Source organism: Rhododendron vialii, chromosome 11a (genome assembly GCF_030253575.1).
Source record: "Rhododendron vialii isolate Sample 1 chromosome 11a, ASM3025357v1".
NCBI lineage: Eukaryota > Viridiplantae > Streptophyta > Magnoliopsida > Ericales > Ericaceae > Rhododendron > Rhododendron vialii.
In genome coordinates, this window is record NC_080567.1 from 29,181,399 (window position 1) to 29,201,262 (window position 19,864).

Below are 19,864 nucleotides of genomic sequence, written 5' to 3' on the forward strand. Positions count from 1 at the left end.
GATGTCCCACCTTAGATTTCTCACAGTTAATCTCAGCCATTAAATGGATCCTAATGGACAGTAAAATACTGCATGGGATCCGAACCCTACCCCTGGGGCAATAAATAACTTTTGGTCCTCATCAGTTTAATACTTGTGAAGGTTATGGTCTTATTTGAGTGATTGGACCGTTTTTTGACGAAACGTTGATTGTAAACTCCAAAAGTTTTCTCCCAATATTTTGTGGACAGAATGGGGGAGCTGCTACACTACACCGTATAGTGCGGTTGATCCGGCCTTCCATATTGACATGAACAACTCGAATTTAATCCGAACTTCTACAAATCTTAATCGTCCATTGTCGAGATGAATAATCAAATCAGCCACACTATACTGGCTTTAAACAAGTTAGTCAACCGATTGACAATAGTATACCCTCGTTCACATGATGACATGAGGGATGCTTAAAGCAAAAAATCAACTTCTTCATACATATCAATTCAAGTTAAAGAAAGATTTCGATTAGTTTCAAGTTAGATTCTACAACCGCAAAAAAAGAGTATTTTATATGGATCTGGATCTGAATCTTCTCTGGTCCATATTTTGGACTGGAGAAGACAATCCTGATCGTGATTATTCATTTGCTGCAATCAATAGTTTGAATGTATTTTTAAATTTTGACCAGTAAGAGTTTATGAGGAAATCCGAACCATTGAATCTTTCAATGGTCATGATCAAGACTGTCTCCTTCCGTCCAAATCACAGACCGGAGAGAAGCTGAATCCATGGTGTATTGTGACCCAGGATAACGAAGTCAGCCCAGAGAGGGAGAGAGATGTTAAAGTTGTTCCACATTTTTTTTGTCGTATATTTTTTTTTTTTTTGATCCGCTTTTTGTCGTATATTTATTGCTCACAAAAAAAGGTACAAAAGACTAGTGGAGTATTAAAAATTTTGACTTTCTTGTTTTTGCATCATCTTAAAAATTTTGACTTTCTTGTTTTTGCATCATCTTAAAGCCAGAACACTTTCTTAAAAAATAAGTACTTATTTCACATTTTCAAACTCATAAATAATATAAATGAAAAATAATTTTTTTGATTTGTTTTACACCGTATAAAAGATCTCATCGAGATCTTCCATATTGTATATTTTTATATTTCAATAAATTCGTTATTTTTTTAACTTGAAATTGTTTTATTAAAAAATAAGTACTTAATGAAACGGGGCCCAGTGCACAAGTGTAGGCTCCTGTTGACATTGTCAAAGAAGGTGGCATTTTGAGTTCTCAACTTTCCAATTTCACGTTGACATTGTATCAATGAACAACTCCTCTTTCCTTTTCTCACGTTTCTTCTCACTTGGCTCCCACTCGGAAATTGTGTGCCGTAATTCAAAAACAGACCACTTCCTCACTTAGTCATTTGACGTTAAGGCTATATTAGCACAAAACCCGTGCTATGTACAGACAGGACCACAGCACTTCCTCACTTTGTCATTTGACATTAAGGCTATATTAGCACGAAACCTGTGCTATGTCCGGGCAGGACCACAGACACACAGTATTTCATCACCCCATTGTTTTTTTTTTTTTTTTTTTCTTTCCAGTCGGTGCCATCCCACTTCAATTTGTTATATTTTTCCAGGAGAATTCCAATACATGGCCTAAAGGCGGTGAGAAAAAGGGTTTCAAACATAAGCCATTTTCCCTTCGTTTATAGTTGGATCCGGAGAAAGATTTTACCAAGATATTTCTCAAGAAAATAAAAATTTTGTTTTCATTAATGTCCATAAGAAGATGGACAAGTTACTTGTCTTGCCTTTCTTTCCTTCAAGAATTCAAGACTCAAACATAAGCCGAGTCTGCTTTCAGAATGAAGATTAGAAACAAGTCAATATAAAGATGGAGGAAATTTTGAAAGGAATTCAATTTCTTCCTGATCATCCAGATTAGTTGCACAAAACACAAGACGCGTGGCCAACAGGACCACATTCGGTCCCCGTCTGTTTGCCACATAACCAATGATCTAAAATTCGAAAATGATTTCCGCACTCCCTTTTAATCTTCTTACACTTCTTGCTGACGTGGTGTAAAAAACAAATCACAATTATCGATTGAAATCTATACTTGCTGGCACGATTGCACTGGATTTTTCCCCCCATCATTTTATTTTTCCATCACAGATCCCAGATCTAAAGCAGTAGGTTAAGGGCCAGAGCCACACAACTCGGTATGCTTTCCTAATGTCACAGTTATCACAAAACTGGACATCTCTAGGCCAATCAAATAAAGCATGTAACTGAAGAAATCACACAATTATCTTCAAAAACTAGCATTAACTCAGTCCAGTCAATATGAGTGCAGCTCAACCTACTTTTGCTCTCCGGTAATGCATCATACCAGGCTTAATCGTGAAAAACTTAAATACAAACATACATTCTTGTATTCCACATGGAAATTCAATCATAACTGCTTCCAGGAATTGGAAGGACAGGATACACGCGTCAAGATAAAGTTCGCTTGTTGAAAGACTCCATGGTCAAGTTGGCAGTAAAAGCTGGAATTGAATTCATCTTTCTGATAAATATATCAACCTGCAATTGTACCACAATATAATCGGTTACTATTAGCGAGTTCCACCGGCGGAAACTTTCACTGAACCAGCTTAATGAACTCCAGCTCATCGAGGACTGGAGAAGGGCAACTATGCCAGTTCCTAAACAGTAACATTTTAAAGTAAAATTGTGGAAGATCTTGCTCCATACCTGACGGGATATCTCAGGTTGAGAGGTGTAATCATTTACCTATTAGATGGAAGACGAAAATTAGTATATAATGAAACAGGTTCTGGATAAAAGATAATAATGGAATAGACGAAGGACCGGCGTGCTATCAATTCCTGTGTCGGTAAGTCCATACGGGGCTTAGAGACCCGGCTTTAATTGGGGCCCCCTTTAGTGGACGGTGGAGTTGCTCCCAGATTAGCAGGTCCATTGGTTTGGATACCGAGTAATCAAAAGGAAAGTGTCAAAGGAAGAGGCTCTTTATCTCAATCCGAAAGCCAAGAAATCAATTTCTAATGGCCATCTAAAGGATTATGAAGCAAGACAATATCATGGTTTGTTTGAAGACAGCAGACCAGAAGAACTGTGAAGTGTAAACCATTGTGCAACTTACCAGAATGTTTGTATTCCCTGATTCATATTCAAATTGTAGCTTTTCATCATCACTTTGAGCATAGATAGACTGGAGAGTAAAACGCGTTACCGGAATTCCATCAGAGCGCTGGTGATCATCCATCACAATCTGCATAAGTAATTATTTTTCAAAATGCGAGTTCCAAAACCATATCCTATGAGATTTGAGAAACGCGGACAGACGGGAAGGGGAAAAACTGCGAGAGTACATAAGCTTATTCAGCCGTAAATTTGGCGTAAGGAAGCAAAAGCTCCTATTAAGCATTTCTTAGCTGGCCTATTCTCGGTATTTACTTTAAGAATCAAGATTGTAAGAGCACACTGTGATTTTGGGTCCTTTTCCGTTCCCCGTTATCAGATCAGCTAGGGATTTTTTAGGAAAAAAAAAGTTAGACCTCACAATTTTGAAAGTAAGACCTTATCTGTGTTACCAATAAGGATAGACTTGAGAATTGAGACAGTTATAGGAGAACCAACAAGAAAGTAGAGAAAAATACCTTGTAACCAAAAAGCTCACAGCATGCCCTTCGGAACACTGAAATTTTATCTGCAAAAACAGTCTTGTATCTGGTCCATAAACACATTCAGAAGCTTCAATTTCACGAATCGGATTAAAGTTAACTCAAAGCTATGCAGTAAAAACTTCCATCAACCACAAACCTTTCCTCGCGTTTTTCAAGAGTTGCAATTTGCTCCTTGTATTGCACTATCTTTCCAGAAATATAGGAGTCTACAAGTGTCCCAGCATCACCTGGATGGTTTAACAGAACGCAGGCTTGATTGTAAGGCAGACAACATAGGAAAATTCAATGCTTCTGACAAAATCAACAAGCTAGCACTCAAGTTTCTAGCTATATCTATTACAGGATTTCATATGGATAGTTTCCTAAAAGCTCTAGCTCATTTCCTTTCAAATATATATCAGCCCAACCACGAAGTAGCATCATCACTCGCAGCAGAATAATGCAAAATTAGAACAGCTATTGTCCTCGTGATCACCACCAGATTCATATATTATAACCTAATTCCGAGAATTTTGGATAACCTTGTTACTTGACAAAGCAAGTGCAAGTTTTCTATCTAAAAACAAATTTCCCAATTTAAAGATGTCATGCTTGGAATAAAGGAAAAATCTGGAAGAGTTAAGATGAATGCATTGAATGGTGTAACCATAAAACGGAAAGTTCGTTCTTGCATATCGCCTATTCCCATTACTTTAATTTTCATGAATGACAAGTTAGTGACTTTTTCCCTGCAGAAGAAAGCGAAAGTACACCACAAATAAACATTAAAAAAAAGACGGTCAAAGTAACATAAAATTCTCCATGCGACAAGTTATGTGAGCCTTATACAATTGACCATCATAACAACCTATACAAGGACCACAAACAACGGTAAGTATGTGAAAAGTTTACAGAACAATTTTTTCTACCTGACTGTTTTTTCAACTCTTCAACAGCTTGCAACTTCTCCTTCGTCTTCTGTAATTCACTTTGTAAAGCATCTATCGTCTGTTTTGCCTCATTGTCAACTGCAAGCGTATTCACCATTCGCAGAACTTTTGTATTTGCAGAAGAAAAATCACCATGACCCAGCTGCAAAGGGAATACAAAGAAAAATGCTTTAGGTATAATGAACTTGTTATTCATGATGTGTTATTGGCCACAAAAGAATCTTTCCTTTGTAATGCTTCCAACTGGACCAACTCTGCTGAAAAATGACAGCTTTTTATTTTGAACGTGACTTTTCTTTTTCTTTTAGCATAGTTGTTCTGAGTATTACTAACATTGAAGAGTTTTGATTTGGGAACACGCCCAAAAGCCCATCATTGGTGTTTTCGGGAATTATAATTTTTGATAGGCGACACTAAATTGGCTTTTGCTGGAAAATGTACCAAACTTGGGCATCCTATATCAACTTTTCGAGCAGCAATCTCTCCTCCTTCACTCCCTCACACTTGGAGCTTTTTACCTTGTCTCATTGTTTCTTGTAGTATGTGCATGTCGTGTACACTGCCAGTATTTTATGTTCAACAATTCATAGTTTTTTTTATCTGTTCAACAATTCATAGTTACTAAGACCTTTTCAACTAAAAGAATGCCTTAGAACCACAATACTAATATATCTAAAACCTTCACTCTAGCAAAGTATTTGTAAAGAGAGTGACCCAAAAAATGTAAAATCCGATACAATCAGATGTCACAATTTTTCCCTGCCTAATCAAATATGCTTGTAGCCACAAAACTGCAGTATTAAAAACCAAAGACTCCATATATAATTTCTAACTGGAATATAAAGGAGCCACGTTGATGACCTAATAATACCACGACATATGGTACAACATTGTAATAGGGTCAACATTTTCTGAACCCTCTCTTGCCCATGCCCTTGGAAGAAGTAAACTCTAACGAACCTAAAATGTGAGTGGTATAGGAACAAATATATAACACTACTGAAGAGTTAGAATGATCAAAAAACAGCACGACGCCAAGTAGATTTATCTATGGTAAACAAACCTTGGACTCCAATAGGGAAATTTCAGAACGAAGACGGTCGCCCTCCCTCTCCAATGACTTGATTCTTCTTGCCTCGTTATTTAACCTCTCATTGAGCCCCTTCAACTCATGGTGCTGATGACTGTTGATTTCTTTTTGTGCACCTAAATTAGTTTCCAATTCTTTGATATAGCTTTCCTTTTTGGAAAGACATGATTCAAGCTCCTGTCCTTGGCAATCAAAACAACAAAGACCCCATAAGGAACAAAAATATCCGGGAGAAACAAATAAAATAGGTTTGAAGCTGCAAAACCTTAAAAAGAGTTCCATTTACTAAATTGCCCCCTGCAACCACATTATTCTGCGCCTTTAATTCATCGACGACATTTTTCAGCCGATCTTTTTCCTCAGTAACAGATGATAGCTGCCAAACAAATAATAGGAACACAGTAATATCAGTCTTGTGGCCATAAAATCCATGAGCATCTAAACCAAATTTGAAAAAGGAAAGAAATAAGGATAAACAAGAAGAGCCTTAAAGATATTTCAAGGGGCTTGTCAGATATCGGCAGATACATGGCCGTATCAACAGTACCGTTACGTATCTCAATACCGCGATTTATGTACCGTAGAGCCCTAAGAATTATATCGCAAAGACTAATTTATTTTCCATTGTTTTGCCCCCTCACAATCCACATAACTAAACCCAGTTGAATACACCCCAAATACTCCACATAGGAAGAGGGTAAAATACAGTCCCCTTAGCAAAGAAAATAAAAACAAAATGACATTAATTTTGAGGAACATAAGCATGTTAGGTCACAAGCACCAAATGTAATCCTTACCATCAACTCAATCCGCTTGACCTCTGATTTTAAAGCTCCTGCATTCTCTGTCGCCAATGCAGCTACAGCATCAGCATTTTGTTTTCCAAGTTCTGCAGCATCCAAAGACACCTCTATTTGTTTCAGGCGTGCATTGGCCTCGCCCACCTTCCCCATGCTTTCAATCACCTCTCTATAGAAGGAAAGCCACAAAATGAGTGGGTTCCGAAGTACAAAAATTAAACGTAGTATCTCTACATTTCCCTGTTTTCCCCTATTGCACAGATGATGATTGATTAACTAATAGAAGTAAAGCACGAAGTTGGGGATGAGTGCACCTGAATAGATCCAATGTTTACAATAAAGAGAAAAAGAAAAGAATACAAAAAATAGTTTCCGCTCCTTTGTAAATAAAGAAGGAAAATCATGGTACAGAACACCGATGTACATCATCCCAAGGATGCCGAACAAAAGTGGCATGTAGTCTCCAATGAAACAGACTCCACAGTCCAGCTATATATCTCATAGATCTACTTCATTAGAAACTAGTGTGCACAATTAAAGATGATGAATAATAGTAACATTCTAGAAAGACCAGAGGCATCCCTTTGTTACAAAATCATTGAGTTTAAACATGCTACCGGAGAGGGGATCCAAAAAGCGACATCAGTTTTCAACAAGACGAGGAAAATGAAGGTAGAAGAAAATACATGGAATATAGAACACACCTTTGTAATTCGGCAAACTTGATAGGTATATCCTCAGCACATGATACACCAGGAATGTCTCTCACCAACAACTTCCAAGAAGACAATTCCTCCTCCAACTTCGTCATGCTCAACTGTATATCAGATAATTTAAATAATTCTACTTCAGCCCTCTCCCTCCGGCCCTTTTCCTCCAACAGTTTCTCCTTCAATAACTCAATATCTTCATGAGAGCTTTTTAACTTCCTTGCTTCTCGTACTTCAGACTCCTGAATCAATGTCAATGCAAATAGAGAAGAAAAACAAAGACGATTACAACTGTAGAAGTTCTCCGGGGAGTAAGAACAACCACTGACACCATTTCTACAATTTGCAAAAAACTATTAGAGCACAGCAATATCTCAATGCAAAGTACCACAACATGGAAGTGGGGTTGGACATGAATAGGTAGTGATTCAATGATGCCAATACCGTGCAAAACCACATATCTTACACGAGTTTATCCAATAAAGACAATCCAAAGTATTTGGTGAAGTTAAAGATGCATAAATATTAGCTTCTCTTTTGAGGGGGAGACCAAAATGTTTTGTTTGAGATGAACTGAAGATACGTCACCAGTTTACGCTGATCAATTAGCTCAACAATTGTTATAATTATAATTTGTGCAGAAAACAAATAGAAATCAAAGGATTTCATGATAACTTGATCCGATGGGCTTTTAATGAGAAATATCAAATAAGTCAAACCAGACGTGACTCTAGTAAAAAGCCATGTGCAAAAAATCGAAGGATAAAAATTTGGAAAAAGCATACTTACAAAAGCCCGCAGCTCTTCTCGCAGATGCTTTACCAAAATATCGTTCTCTGTAGATGAAACTTCTGGAAATGTGAAACCTGATAGTTTCTTCTCTAGCTCGCTCTTCTGATGCAAGCTCTGAGTAATGTGAGAAGAATGATTAAATAATGCTATCATACTTCACTAAAATGGAGTTGTCAAATACCCAGACAAAAATATAAATTGACTACATACATTCGTATATGAGCCAACTTAGCTGCAGAACCATGGAACAGGAAGGAATCAGACACATAGACATATACACATAATTATATTTTGTGTCTATAATATACATATGTGTGTGTGTATACAAATGTCATGCCCGTGCTATGCACGGAAATGTAAAAAATTCTATAATATTTAATGTTATTTATAGCCAAGGCTAAAATCTTGTTATGTTATTTATTCTTGATTATTTATGATTTAATATTAAATGGAAAAGTTTTAATGAGAGAATGTTTGAGTATGAAAAAGGAAAGTTTAAAAGATGTTTTCTAACCTCTTGTCCTTAGATGCGCAGGAAGAGCCTGTTTCTATATACATTGGTATTAGACATCATTTGATTGGATATAGTAGAGGTTAAGCTAGGGGTTCCCCAATCCAGTCGAATCAGAAAATTGATTGAACAGAGAAAGATATAGTTTCTTTTTTTAAGTATACAACAAACATTTACTTTAGCCCAACACTGTATTAAAGAGTAAATCCCTCCTTCACCACATCCACTAATGTCTAACCAAGACACTAAAGGTGGGTTGGTTGGTCATTTAACTAGTGTCCCATTAACCTAGACCATCCCTCCCACACTTGTATATTGCACATTACCAGGGTACCCAAGCAATGTGACACTGTGCTTAGCACCCTCCCTCACGCGCAACATTCTCACTCCACAGCACTTGCTGCCTGGCGTGCAGACCAAGGACACTCACCATCCCTGGAGTACTAATAACATGGTTCACAACTTCACATATTGGGTAGTCCTCAACCCCCAAACTCGAGGTGAGGGTGCCCCTAGGTTTATATACGAAACATTAAGTTTGTACCATGTCTAATTATATGTTTTTATATGTCATAAGATAAGACATACATTTCTCGGAAAAAAAAATGTAAATACAACAAGAAGATATAATATATGTGAACAAACGAAAAGGAAGAAATATTGTACGTTAATAAAATCTACAATACCATGTCCCTTACTAACAATTGTATTTACCATCATTCTGGCACGAGATTCAAGAACAAGAAAAAAAATGAAATGTGTACATAGGGCAAAAGACGAAGAAGAAAACTGCAAAACCAGCTACCTCATCAAGCCGTTTTTTAGCTTCTTCATGGTGTTGTTTCAGCAGCACCAATTCCTTTTCAGCATTATTAGCTCTGCATTCCATCCTTTCAAGCTAAACAAGAAATTGAAAATTTATTCCAACAAACAAACAAAGCGGTCTTCAGATTCAGCAATACATAAGCAACTCACATCTGCAGTTACTCTAGAAAGAGAAAATTTTGAATCACTTTTCACATGTGCAAGCTCCTTCTGCAGGTGCTTCTTTTCCCTCTCTATGCTTTCTGAAAGATGGGTCAGTTTTCCCTCTAATAGGCTTGCCTTCTCTTCAGCTGAAGCTGCTGAAGACTCAGCTTTTTTGCGAAGATTCATTTCACTTTGGAGCTTCACCTATAGACGGATTGCATGAACTATTAGCCGGCAATGATGGCGAAGACAAATAAATCAAAGAAGATCAAAATTCTATAGGGAGGAAAATACAGAAGGAAATATTATCAAAAGGAATACAAGGATAGTGGAATTGAACCCTCGAAATATATAGCCAATTAAACAGTTGCAGAATTAGCAAAGTCTGTCTGCTATCGAGAAACACCTCTATTTTGCAGTACCTAGTCAAAAATAAGGCTACAACAACAACAACATAACAGAACCCATCTAGTCCCCAATCATTGGGGGTATGGGCGGGGGATGATTGGAGACAGACCTAACCTTTGGCAATATATGCACAAAGTGGCTACTCTCAGAATACCACTAAAATAGTGGCCCCCCTAAACCTCCAAGAATTGAGGAGCTACAGGGACGTTTTATTGTAGAACCATGCCCCCAAATCAAAGCCAAATGGCATCAGAGAGGGCAGGCCTAGAGACCCAAATCAATTTATGTGCACATTACCATACTTTCTTCATTGATAGTCCAAGGCATCATATGACACCAATAGTCAAAAATAAGGCTAATTTACAAAAAAATAAAAAATAAAAATCCTGGTAAGGTACAAAAAAGGAATGCTAGACCAACTATCCCAATCCACTTCATTTTGTTTGGTTCAGTTCTTTTTTAAACTTGGTCCTACCTCTAAAATTTGTAGCACCAACTGAACTGATAATCCTTGGATCACCGATCACGGGTCAGAAACAAACTCAAACTTGAAAACCAGTACTTAATTTGTGCATTGGCCTGGTATGGTATGGTTTACTGCTTATATGTTCGAGATCTCATGCCAAGACCAAAAATGGTAAAACCACCATTGATGGTAGTCTGGATTCCTACAAGTTCATTTAATTTGCCTTTCCAACACCGCTAATAGCCTCATACCACCTTTGATTCAATGAAACAGCCCATCAGTTCTTTCGATTACACAGATACACTCGGATGGGTCATGGCTTCATATTACCACTAATTTTGAGCAAGCAGAATCATTGTCACAAGTGTAGAATGTGATCAAAAGCAAGAACAGGAGAACAACCATTTTCACCATCACATGTACCACATTGCTCGTACAAGTATATGAGTGGGAACTGGTAAACGTATTGATACTAAATCCTAAAGAAAACATTAATCTAGCCTGTAACCATTTAGTGAATATGAGGTTCAGTGGCCTTGTGTTCAAGTCTCCAATCATTTTCGGTAGAGCCTTAGCTGGGAGCACCAAAGCCTGTTTAACTTTAGAACACAAAGTCAAAAGTCGCTTATTCACAGCTTTGATCGAGTCAGCAAATTTTCCAGATTGATACAACTGCCAACATGAAAAAGAAAAAAGGAAGAAAGAAAACTAAGTTGTATTCAGAAAGTATTCTCTAACGGTTGCAATCCAAACATAAGACAAACAGAGCAAAATACGGTAGTCAAAAAAAAGTGTAACAAAATCTCTTGAACAATTAAAATCAAAGCAAAAAAAGAGTCAAGTTTATAATAAGATGAGTCTTGTTAATCCCATCCCATGTTGATGAGCAAACAGCATAACTATCAGGCTCGTCACAAGACAATATTATGCATTAAATGCTGAATGTATGATGCACTAAGCTTCCAATTTTACAACGATCATTCTGACTCCACCACATTCGAAATTTTCTTAGAATTTCGTTTTGGTATATCCATAGCATCTATATTCATAAAGTAATAGCTTTACAGGTCAAGATTTTAACAAATGTCAATTCCATTAAGCTTTGGCATCAACATGAACAGGCTGAGGAAAATACAAGAAAACTCATCTGCAGTAAACAGGTCAGAACAAATTCAAGAAAGCTCATAACTCAACTATTGTGCACATGCATAGAGGAGACAACAAATGCTAGCTTAGAAAACTGAGGTAAACTTGTAAGACTGTCAATGAGTTTTATGATACCGAAACATGCATGTTTATTTTGAAACTTGCTGCAATGACATTTCTTTAGGTAATGAACAGAGTCTGTAGAATGAATTCACTATTGCCATGATTTCCATTCTAACACTCCAACTATGTCCTTTTCATTGCATATGCAACGCCTACCTAGGTTCAACAATACATTGTAATCATAGCATGAACATTGAACCTATGATAGGAGCTCGGTCATATGTCAACCAAGAGAGAAGGACGTCGACCAAAAAAAAGAAGAAAACAACATTGAGAATTTGGCCGTGCAATGCAACTACGTAAGAAGGTGCATCATTACCAAACTGTATTTTTTTTTTTTTTTTAAGAGGACATGAACTCATGAAATTATAGAATCAGCAAGTCAGCAAATTGGCACTGTGAACTTGGATTAGAAGCCTTTTCCTTTTCCAAGTAACAGCCGTTCATGACACGTAACCAAATTATTTAAAAGCAAGCAATAAAATCTGGACCTCAAGTTCACTGCATGCTTTCAGTTGATTTTTTATTCGTCCCTGAGAATCATTGACCTCCTTCAGCAGCTGCTCTTGTAGAGCCTGTTCACGTCCTTTAGTAGCAGCAAGTTCTTGTTCCGCAAAGAAAAATTGATCTCTGAATTTCTTCCTCTCAGTTTCTGTAAAAAGTAGAAAAGGATCAACGGATAACACAATCTCTCATAAACGGACACCGTCAGATCTCAGAGAGAAGAACTTGGAAGGATAGATTTTAAAATATTATTAGGAAAATTTGCAAAAGCAGAGATGGAAAGCAGTCAAATTTTTTGACATCTTGTGCTACAAAGTTAAACAATGACAAGGTATTTTACTGTAAAATCAAGTCGATTTATGTTATACCTCCCACATCCTCTACAATATAGAAGATGTACTTAGTCAATAGATAAGGTTAAGCTCAAAGCCAAACATAATCTCAACAAGAAGTTGGAGCACTCTTACATAGGTGACCCACCTGCTCTGCAAAAGTCATCATTTAGTGCCTCCAATTTAGATTTATAATCATGTGCTTGCTTCTCCGCACTGCTTAAGGCATCAAAAAATTCCGATTTAACCTACAATTGGTCACAAAGTAAATCCAGCCCATATAAGAACCAACCAATTAGATCTCTAAAAATTCTAGAGGAAGGGCAACCCCAATACTCAGAAGTGAGAACTTTATTACATCCACAGTCAAAAGTTTCAAAATACAAATTATACACAATTTCAATGAGGGTGGGGAGTACTAGCTCTAGAATCTAAAATTTTCGCATGATATTACTTCCCATCAAATTAACTTAATGAAAGAATACAGTACTTATACGATATGCTCGAGTGTCTTGTATAGTTGTATAACAGATCCTTAATCAACTAAGCCATCAATTACTTTTCCCACTTATTACACTAGCTCACACAATCCGCTTGTCCATATTATAAGTATTCTCTTCTACATACGGTTGGACTCATACCCTATCTTCTGAGAGTTGGCCATACAGCTGTACAAACATTGAACCAATGCCCATACTTGTTCATAGGCTAGACGTACGGACAGTAAGCTTGCAAAATAAAGGAGAATAGAACATGTGGCCACACCTGTAGTCTTGTACTAGTTGCCGCAGCGTACAAGAACAAAAGGTCCATGATCAAAATGAAGCAATGGTATGCATTTTCAAAAGTCAGATAATAGAATCAAATCAAAATAGGAAATATCCCTTCTTTTCCATTATGTTTTAAGTTAGGTTACAGAATGTCATGGCCTATTAGGCAACGATGGCCTTGACCAAGCAAAAGTAAGTTTTGGTTTTCCTTATTCCTAGTATTTTTCAGACTTTTCCGCGCATTTTACACTCAATCACCTCTTGGCAGTTCAGCGGAGCAGTGGTAGCAAATCCAGGTGGATTTTCATCGGTTCGTACTGAGATTCAAAGCCAATTGCCTCTATTTTTCAAACACTTTGATTAGCAAAGCTCGATCTAGCGAGACTAACAGAACACTACATCATCCACACACATGCAAACCATCAAAAGCACCAATTGAAGAGGTAACTAACAATGCAACTTGCTGTTGCATTTCCACAAGCACTAAAGTGAAAAGACATATGATGTGCATATAATCCAGCAGGTCTAACAAAGTCTCAACTTCCAAATGCAATGAAAAATTTAAAACAAAACTAGTAGAATCGCATCAACACAGGTAGCGTATGAGCTCAGCAAGAAGGCAATGAAAAACCTAAACCATTGACCGTTAATGAGCATAATTAGAATTACCATCTGACGGCATTGGTAAGTGCACAGCATTTGCTCGGAGTGGTCGTGAGACGGCTCCGGCACCGGAAGGTCCTCGAAGATGACGAGTTGGCCGTCGGAGTTAGGGCTTTCCGGTGGCCCCGATTCGTCGGCCCTCCGCTTTTTGGGTGGTGGTGTTCTCAACATCATTTTCGTTTGCACCTGCTAGGGTTCTGTCTCTCTCTCTCTCTCTCTCTAGTAGTCTCTTCCAAATTCCTCCCTGTATATGTACTATGTATGTATCATCATCAGGTGTGTATCAGTGTATGGCAGAAACCTGCGAAGGTCGCCAATGGCGCTACACACACACACACAGAGGGAGAGGGAGAGAGAGAGAGAGAGATTACTGGGCCGTGATGAACCTGTTCTTTACTTTCTGGGCTCGAACTTCGAAAGGCCCAATATAACCGAGTGTGTAGCCCAAGAGAAAAAAACTGGATTTTCTAATTTTATGAAGGCTCATGACGTGTTTTGATAATTAATATATGTCAAGAACATGCTGAGAATTTGTTAATGTTGAAAATGTCTTTAATGGATATTAATTATTAAAACATATCCTTAACCGTCATTTTCCTAAAAAACAACAGAACTGGTCAAAGCGGAACTCACTACAAGCCCGGATGGAAGGACTAAAGAACAGAACGGGTTGACCCGGTTGAGAATGTCATCGTGATCAGTTTATTTACACATGTCCCACCCACTTATTACTAGTATTACCTTATCTCTATCAAATTTGACTTTTTAATTTACAAGAAACTTCTTCGGTGATAGCATAGTTTGTGTCCTTCGTATTTTATAGATTACTGCTTTGAGCTCTATTCCTTGGGCCTATTTTGGTCTTCGCTCTTCGCCGGCGCTCTCTACCTTTATAGTGATATAAAATGTTTGTATTTTTCTTCCTATTAATTAAATTGTTAGGCTTCCACCAAACAAATTATCCCTTGCTTTAAGTAGTATTTTCTTGGGGACAAAATCATAAATGTCAAAATAAAAACTTCTTGTCACTGGAGCTCATCTACCTCCTTCCCTAGCCCTACAACCCACAACTCGACAAAATATGGGTTTTCTCACCAAATAGGTCCAATTCGGCGACGTAATACCATTTCCTCGCTAAAATGTATCATTTGGTGACGAATTTTTTATTTCATCACCACATTTCGTTGTTAAAAGTTTTTTTTGTTGGAGTGATCATACGGTACCCCATGGGCACTAACTAATTTTTTTCTCTCTCACCCATCTCCACAACCATCTGCCGATTCCAACCATGTTAACCCTTCTCGTCCTACCCCACGCCACCTTTAGTCCTTAACTATCCATCATCAAAACCCTTCAATTCGACGCGAGGAGGTTAAAAAAATAGTCAAGTCTTCAGTTTAATTTAGATGAATTGAGTCAATTTTTTTAGCGCAACAAAAGGTGCAGGTGTTTGGTTTCATCATGCTGGGGTGGAACTTGGTGTGCACGTAGAGCACCGAATTTATGACGGACACATTGGTTCTCGACGGAAAGTTATGAAATGGAGAGAGATGTGTATTTAGCAACAAAAAAAAAATTTTGCGTGGCGATGGATTATAATCGAGAAAAAAAATTACATATCAGCGTCATGTATCCTAATTACACGTAAGTAATTGAATCAACTGCAATAAGTAAATATATTTCGTAACAATCACTCTCTGTAAATATCACCCCATGAACATATGTAATGTCGTAAGCAGACACAATTTCACTTCTAGCGATAGTTGTTATATGTATCAAAGGAGACAAAAGAATGGTCATGGTCGGAGAGAGAGAGACAACTGTGAACCTTATAATAAGGTAGTGACAACGCATGTGATTGAATCACATTAAATTGGTAACCTGACAAACTAGTTTGTATTAACAAATGGAAAAAAATAAAAATAAATACATATCAGTCTCTTGTATCCTACTTACACGTAATAATTGAATCAAATGCAACAAGTAAATCTATTTCATAGCAACCGATCTATGTGCGTATCACCGCACAGACATAATGTCACAACCCAGACACAATTTCACTTACAACGCTAGTTGAAATATATATCGAAAGAGACAAGAGAATGATCATGGTCGGAGGAGAGAGACAACTTTGAACCTTGACTATACATAGTTTTGTATAATAAAGTAGTGGTAAAATCGCATTAAATTGGTAGTTTAGAAGAAACTATACACGGTATAATACGTGACTACGGATGCGATTGAATCACATTAAATTGATAGTTTAAAAGAAATACTTAAATAGCCCGACAAACTAAATTGTGTCAACAAATGAAACAATTACTTCTCAGTGTCATGTATCCTAATTACGCGCAAGTCAATAATCAACTGCAGTAAATAAATATAGTGAATGGCTAATCACTCTCTATATGTCGACACCCCATGCACATATTGTCACAATTTCACTTCCAGCGATAGTTGCTAGTATATCTGTCGGAGGAGACCGGAGAATGGTCGTGGTCGGAGGGATAGACAAGGGTGAATCTTGACTATACCAAGTATAATAACGCAGTGACAACACATTTGGAATATCACGATACGCTAAACCATACAAATGCCCACCCATTTAGAAAAGGTCGCCAAACACTAGAAAATAGGAAAAAAAAAATCAGTGCCAAGCGGGTATCACGTGGTGCCCGCTCACGCATCTGAGCCGTCTATTTCGTGTTTGAACGGCTCAGATTTGGAGAGAGAAAAATGAGAGAGAAAGTGTTGGGGTGAGAGGAGAGAGAGGGTTTCAATCCAAACCATCTAAAAGTGTATTGGACGGGTTGGATGCGCCAAGCAGGTACCACGTAGGATATACCCTGTTCGGCACTGAAAAATCTCTCGAAAAATAGAGAGATACATCGAATGACCACTGTTTCATGTTCATTGGTCGCATTTCTATATTATTTGCAGTTATTTTCCGAGGCATTTAAGATGCGATAAATAAACGTCGGGGAAAAACTTCACAATATTAAGGGCGTGTTTGATTGCAGATTTCGTTTTAAGGGGATTCGTAATGATATGGGATTAGGATTGGGATTGAGAATGAGGTGGGATTATTAATGAGGAGATGAATTATTTATTCATGTTTGTTTTGCACGGGATTAGAATTGGGATTCGATTGAGAATGGGAAGGGATTGTAAATAACATGTTTGTTTTGGCTAGGATTAGATTGGGATTGGGATTGAAGTGGGTTTTTAAGCATGTATTGCTCAATCCCATGGGGATGTGATTATTAGTAACACCCCCCCCCCCATGGTATTGCTAATACCCCCATTTTGGGGGATTAACAATCCCATGGGATAACTAATCCCCCCTACAAAAACCTAACCAAACAAGGTATTAACAACCCCATGGGATTATTAATCCAATCCTCCCCTCCAAACCTCCTATCAAACACGCCCTAAGTTCCTATAAAACAAATGGGGGAAATAGGCAGAGAAGGAATGAGCTAGCTTGCTCTGAAGTATGAATAAATTAACGAGTAGAGGAACATAACTAGTTGAATTATATCAAATCGAACAGAATCTACATAATCACACTAATCACAATTGATAGCCCCACGAAAAGGTATGAGTGATGAACAAGCCAAACAGGTGATTGATCGAGCTTGGTTCAAAAACATAACGAGCTTCAAAAATATGTTAAAGCTAAATTTGAGTATATAAAAAACTGACTCTTAAACAAACTTTAGCCGAGCCAAATACAAGCCGATCTCGAGTAGTTTAAATTTTTTATAATTCGTAAGATGACCGAGCCGAGTAGTAGAAGTTTTTTTGAGTTTGGTTTGAAACTTTAACGAGCTTAAAAAAAATGTTCAAGTTTGGTTTGTTTATGTAACAAATCGATCTCAAACAGCTTTTAACGAGCGAACACAAGCTCAAACTCGAATAGCTTGCTTTGTTTAGTGGACTTACAAAAAGGTAAATGGCCAAAATCTTAAATTAAAAAAAAAAATTTAGACAACTACCAGAATTTTAAGCAAATCCGTTCTATTTTATTACTCAGACATGGGATTGGATAAATGCTTACTCATTTTTGGGTCTCAAAAACTAATATCTCTCTTTGCGCGCGCACGGTTCCTAATAAATTTTTTTTATCTCTCTCAACTAATTACCCCAAAAAATCCCTCAAAAACCAAACCGAACATACTCGGATCCATGTACGGAATATATATTAGAGTGTATTTAGGGGATGGGTGTGCACAATATTAAAGATTGTGAAAATAGATGCTCCCCCACAAAAGTAAACAACACAAAGCATTTTTTTTTTATAAATGTCCTTAATTTTTGTCATTTAGTGAAAATTGTTTTACTAAATGACAAAAAGTGAAGCGTATTTATCCCAAAAAAAAAAAAAAAGTGGGGGACATTTATAAAAATAAATAAAAAAATGTGAAAATTATTTTCCTTTCCATTATTGTTTTTTTAATCAGAAAACTAGTAGTGGAGTTGTAGTATTACTTATATGCCCTTCTTTTTTTTTAAATCCCTTTTGCTGCCGCGTGTACACAGGATTGGGGAGCTTGTAGGGATATCGGGGCACGCTTTCGATCGCTGTTTACTTTGCAAGTTGTCTCTCGTCCCTAATCATCCCCCCTATTATCCTCTGGATGCGTGCCGCCCTCACTTAATTATCGCCGGCCCCCTCTCATTAATTATAAGAATAAAGAAATCTCTCGCTATAAATAAGTCCACGTCCCTCATTGGCAGCCCCCTCCTCTCTCTCTCTCTCTCTCTCTCTCTCTCTCTAATTAAGTCCACCATAGAGACATAGACACATCCTAGAGCGAGAAGCAAACAGTAGCAGCTACAAGCTCAGGCACTCCTCTCCCTACACCATCTCTTCATTCTTAGTATTATTTTGTCGGCTCATTTCCGGCCCATAGATTCGATCCGAATCGCTCATCTTGTTAAATGCAGAAAGAACAATATCTATGGAAAAGATTAGTTTGATTAGATAGTAAAAGACATATGAACACGATGCAAGTTTGTTAGGTAAAAAATGTGGTAGATATAGTGTGAACTTAAACCTTACAATTTATTGGTCAAAATACAACTTATTCATATATTGATTGATATTCGATCAAACTATTTCTATTGCAAACATATTCTTCTTTGGATTTGGGAGGTGAAAAAGTTTGGAGTATGTTCGTGACTCTGAGATGGACCTTACAAAAAAAACGTGGAGAGATATGAATAGAGGGAATAAGTAGAAAGTTCATCCCTAGATGGCTAAACATTTATGTATGATCCTCCACTCACGATCTCATTCTCAAATTTTGTACTCGTAACTTTGAATAGTATGAGATTTTTATTTATCATGCTAATTTTGCTTTTGCTTATAAATGCACGTGGGGGCCTGATGTGCCTTAGGCACAACGTAGTGGATGTGCCCAATATTATCCTGAGCTAAATATTGTGATCTAAACATTTCTTTATGTAGAGCTCGATGTGCAAAAGAAACTTGTTAAAAAAAATCAAATCGATCGGATTTTGGTAACTTGGTGAACTAACCACCTTTTTTAGACAATTGTGAATGTCTTAAAAATTATACTATGGACAAATGTAATTTATAATTTGTTGTCTGAGTTACCGATTTCTGATTGACTTGATTTTTTATATATTTATCATGAGCATCAAGCTTTGCATGGTTAACGACTCATATTACATTTTTCTGACTCGAAAAATGTAATGCTTTATTTGGAACTTAGCGGAAAGGAAATAAAAAGAAATAGGAGGAAAATGAGAAGGAAATAAGAGGAAAATTTCCCTATTCACAAATTTAGAATTTATTATTTTCTCTTATCTTTCTCTTATAAAATCAAATAATGGTAAACAATTTTTTTTTTACTTTTCATTATTTTTCCTCACTTCTCCTAGATTCCAAACAGAGCCTAAGAGCATCTTCAACCCATCTCTA

The 19,864-nt window shown here is 37.2% G+C and overlaps 1 protein-coding gene and 1 non-coding gene across 3 annotated transcripts; both read right to left on the reverse strand.

Moving 5' to 3' along the window:
* Positions 1-2,296: 2,296 nt before the first annotated feature.
* LOC131306355 (mitotic spindle checkpoint protein MAD1) lies at positions 2,297-14,303 on the reverse strand. 2 transcript variants are annotated; one of them, XM_058332548.1, is made up of 16 exons: positions 13,921-14,303; positions 12,630-12,729; positions 12,137-12,297; positions 9,509-9,706; positions 9,339-9,431; positions 8,020-8,136; positions 7,225-7,472; positions 6,518-6,689; positions 5,986-6,096; positions 5,694-5,897; positions 4,610-4,772; positions 3,838-3,928; positions 3,675-3,744; positions 3,158-3,286; positions 2,746-2,784; positions 2,297-2,574 (listed from the first exon to the last, which is right to left on the reverse strand). In XM_058332548.1, the coding sequence occupies exons 1-16, from the start codon at positions 14,086-14,088 to the stop codon at positions 2,485-2,487; spliced, it is 2,154 nt and encodes a 717-aa protein (XP_058188531.1). In that variant the 5' UTR covers positions 14,089-14,303; the 3' UTR covers positions 2,297-2,484. The 2 variants fall into 2 exon arrangements, with proteins under 2 accessions (XP_058188531.1, XP_058188532.1); XM_058332549.1 differs by lacking the exons at positions 2,297-2,574; positions 2,746-2,784 and having other exon boundaries at positions 3,207-3,286; positions 3,675-3,724.
* Positions 10,116-10,223, reverse strand: LOC131309041 (small nucleolar RNA snoR100). The gene has a single exon (XR_009194715.1). It is a non-coding gene; the product is annotated as a small nucleolar RNA snoR100 (small nucleolar RNA).
* Positions 14,304-19,864: the final 5,561 nt, after the last annotated feature.

Coding starts and splice junctions, on each gene's coding strand:
- LOC131306355 (XM_058332548.1), bottom strand. CDS start 14,088: ATGATGTTGAGAACACCACCACCCAAAAAGCGGAGGGCCGACGAATCG. Junction 5,898..5,985: donor TAAATGGAACTCTTTTTAAG/GTTTTGCAGCTT, acceptor TGCCAAGGACAG/GAGCTTGAATCATGTCTTTC. Junction 4,773..5,693: donor TTTCCCTATTGGAGTCCAAG/GTTTGTTTACCA, acceptor TTCCCTTTGCAG/CTGGGTCATGGTGATTTTTC.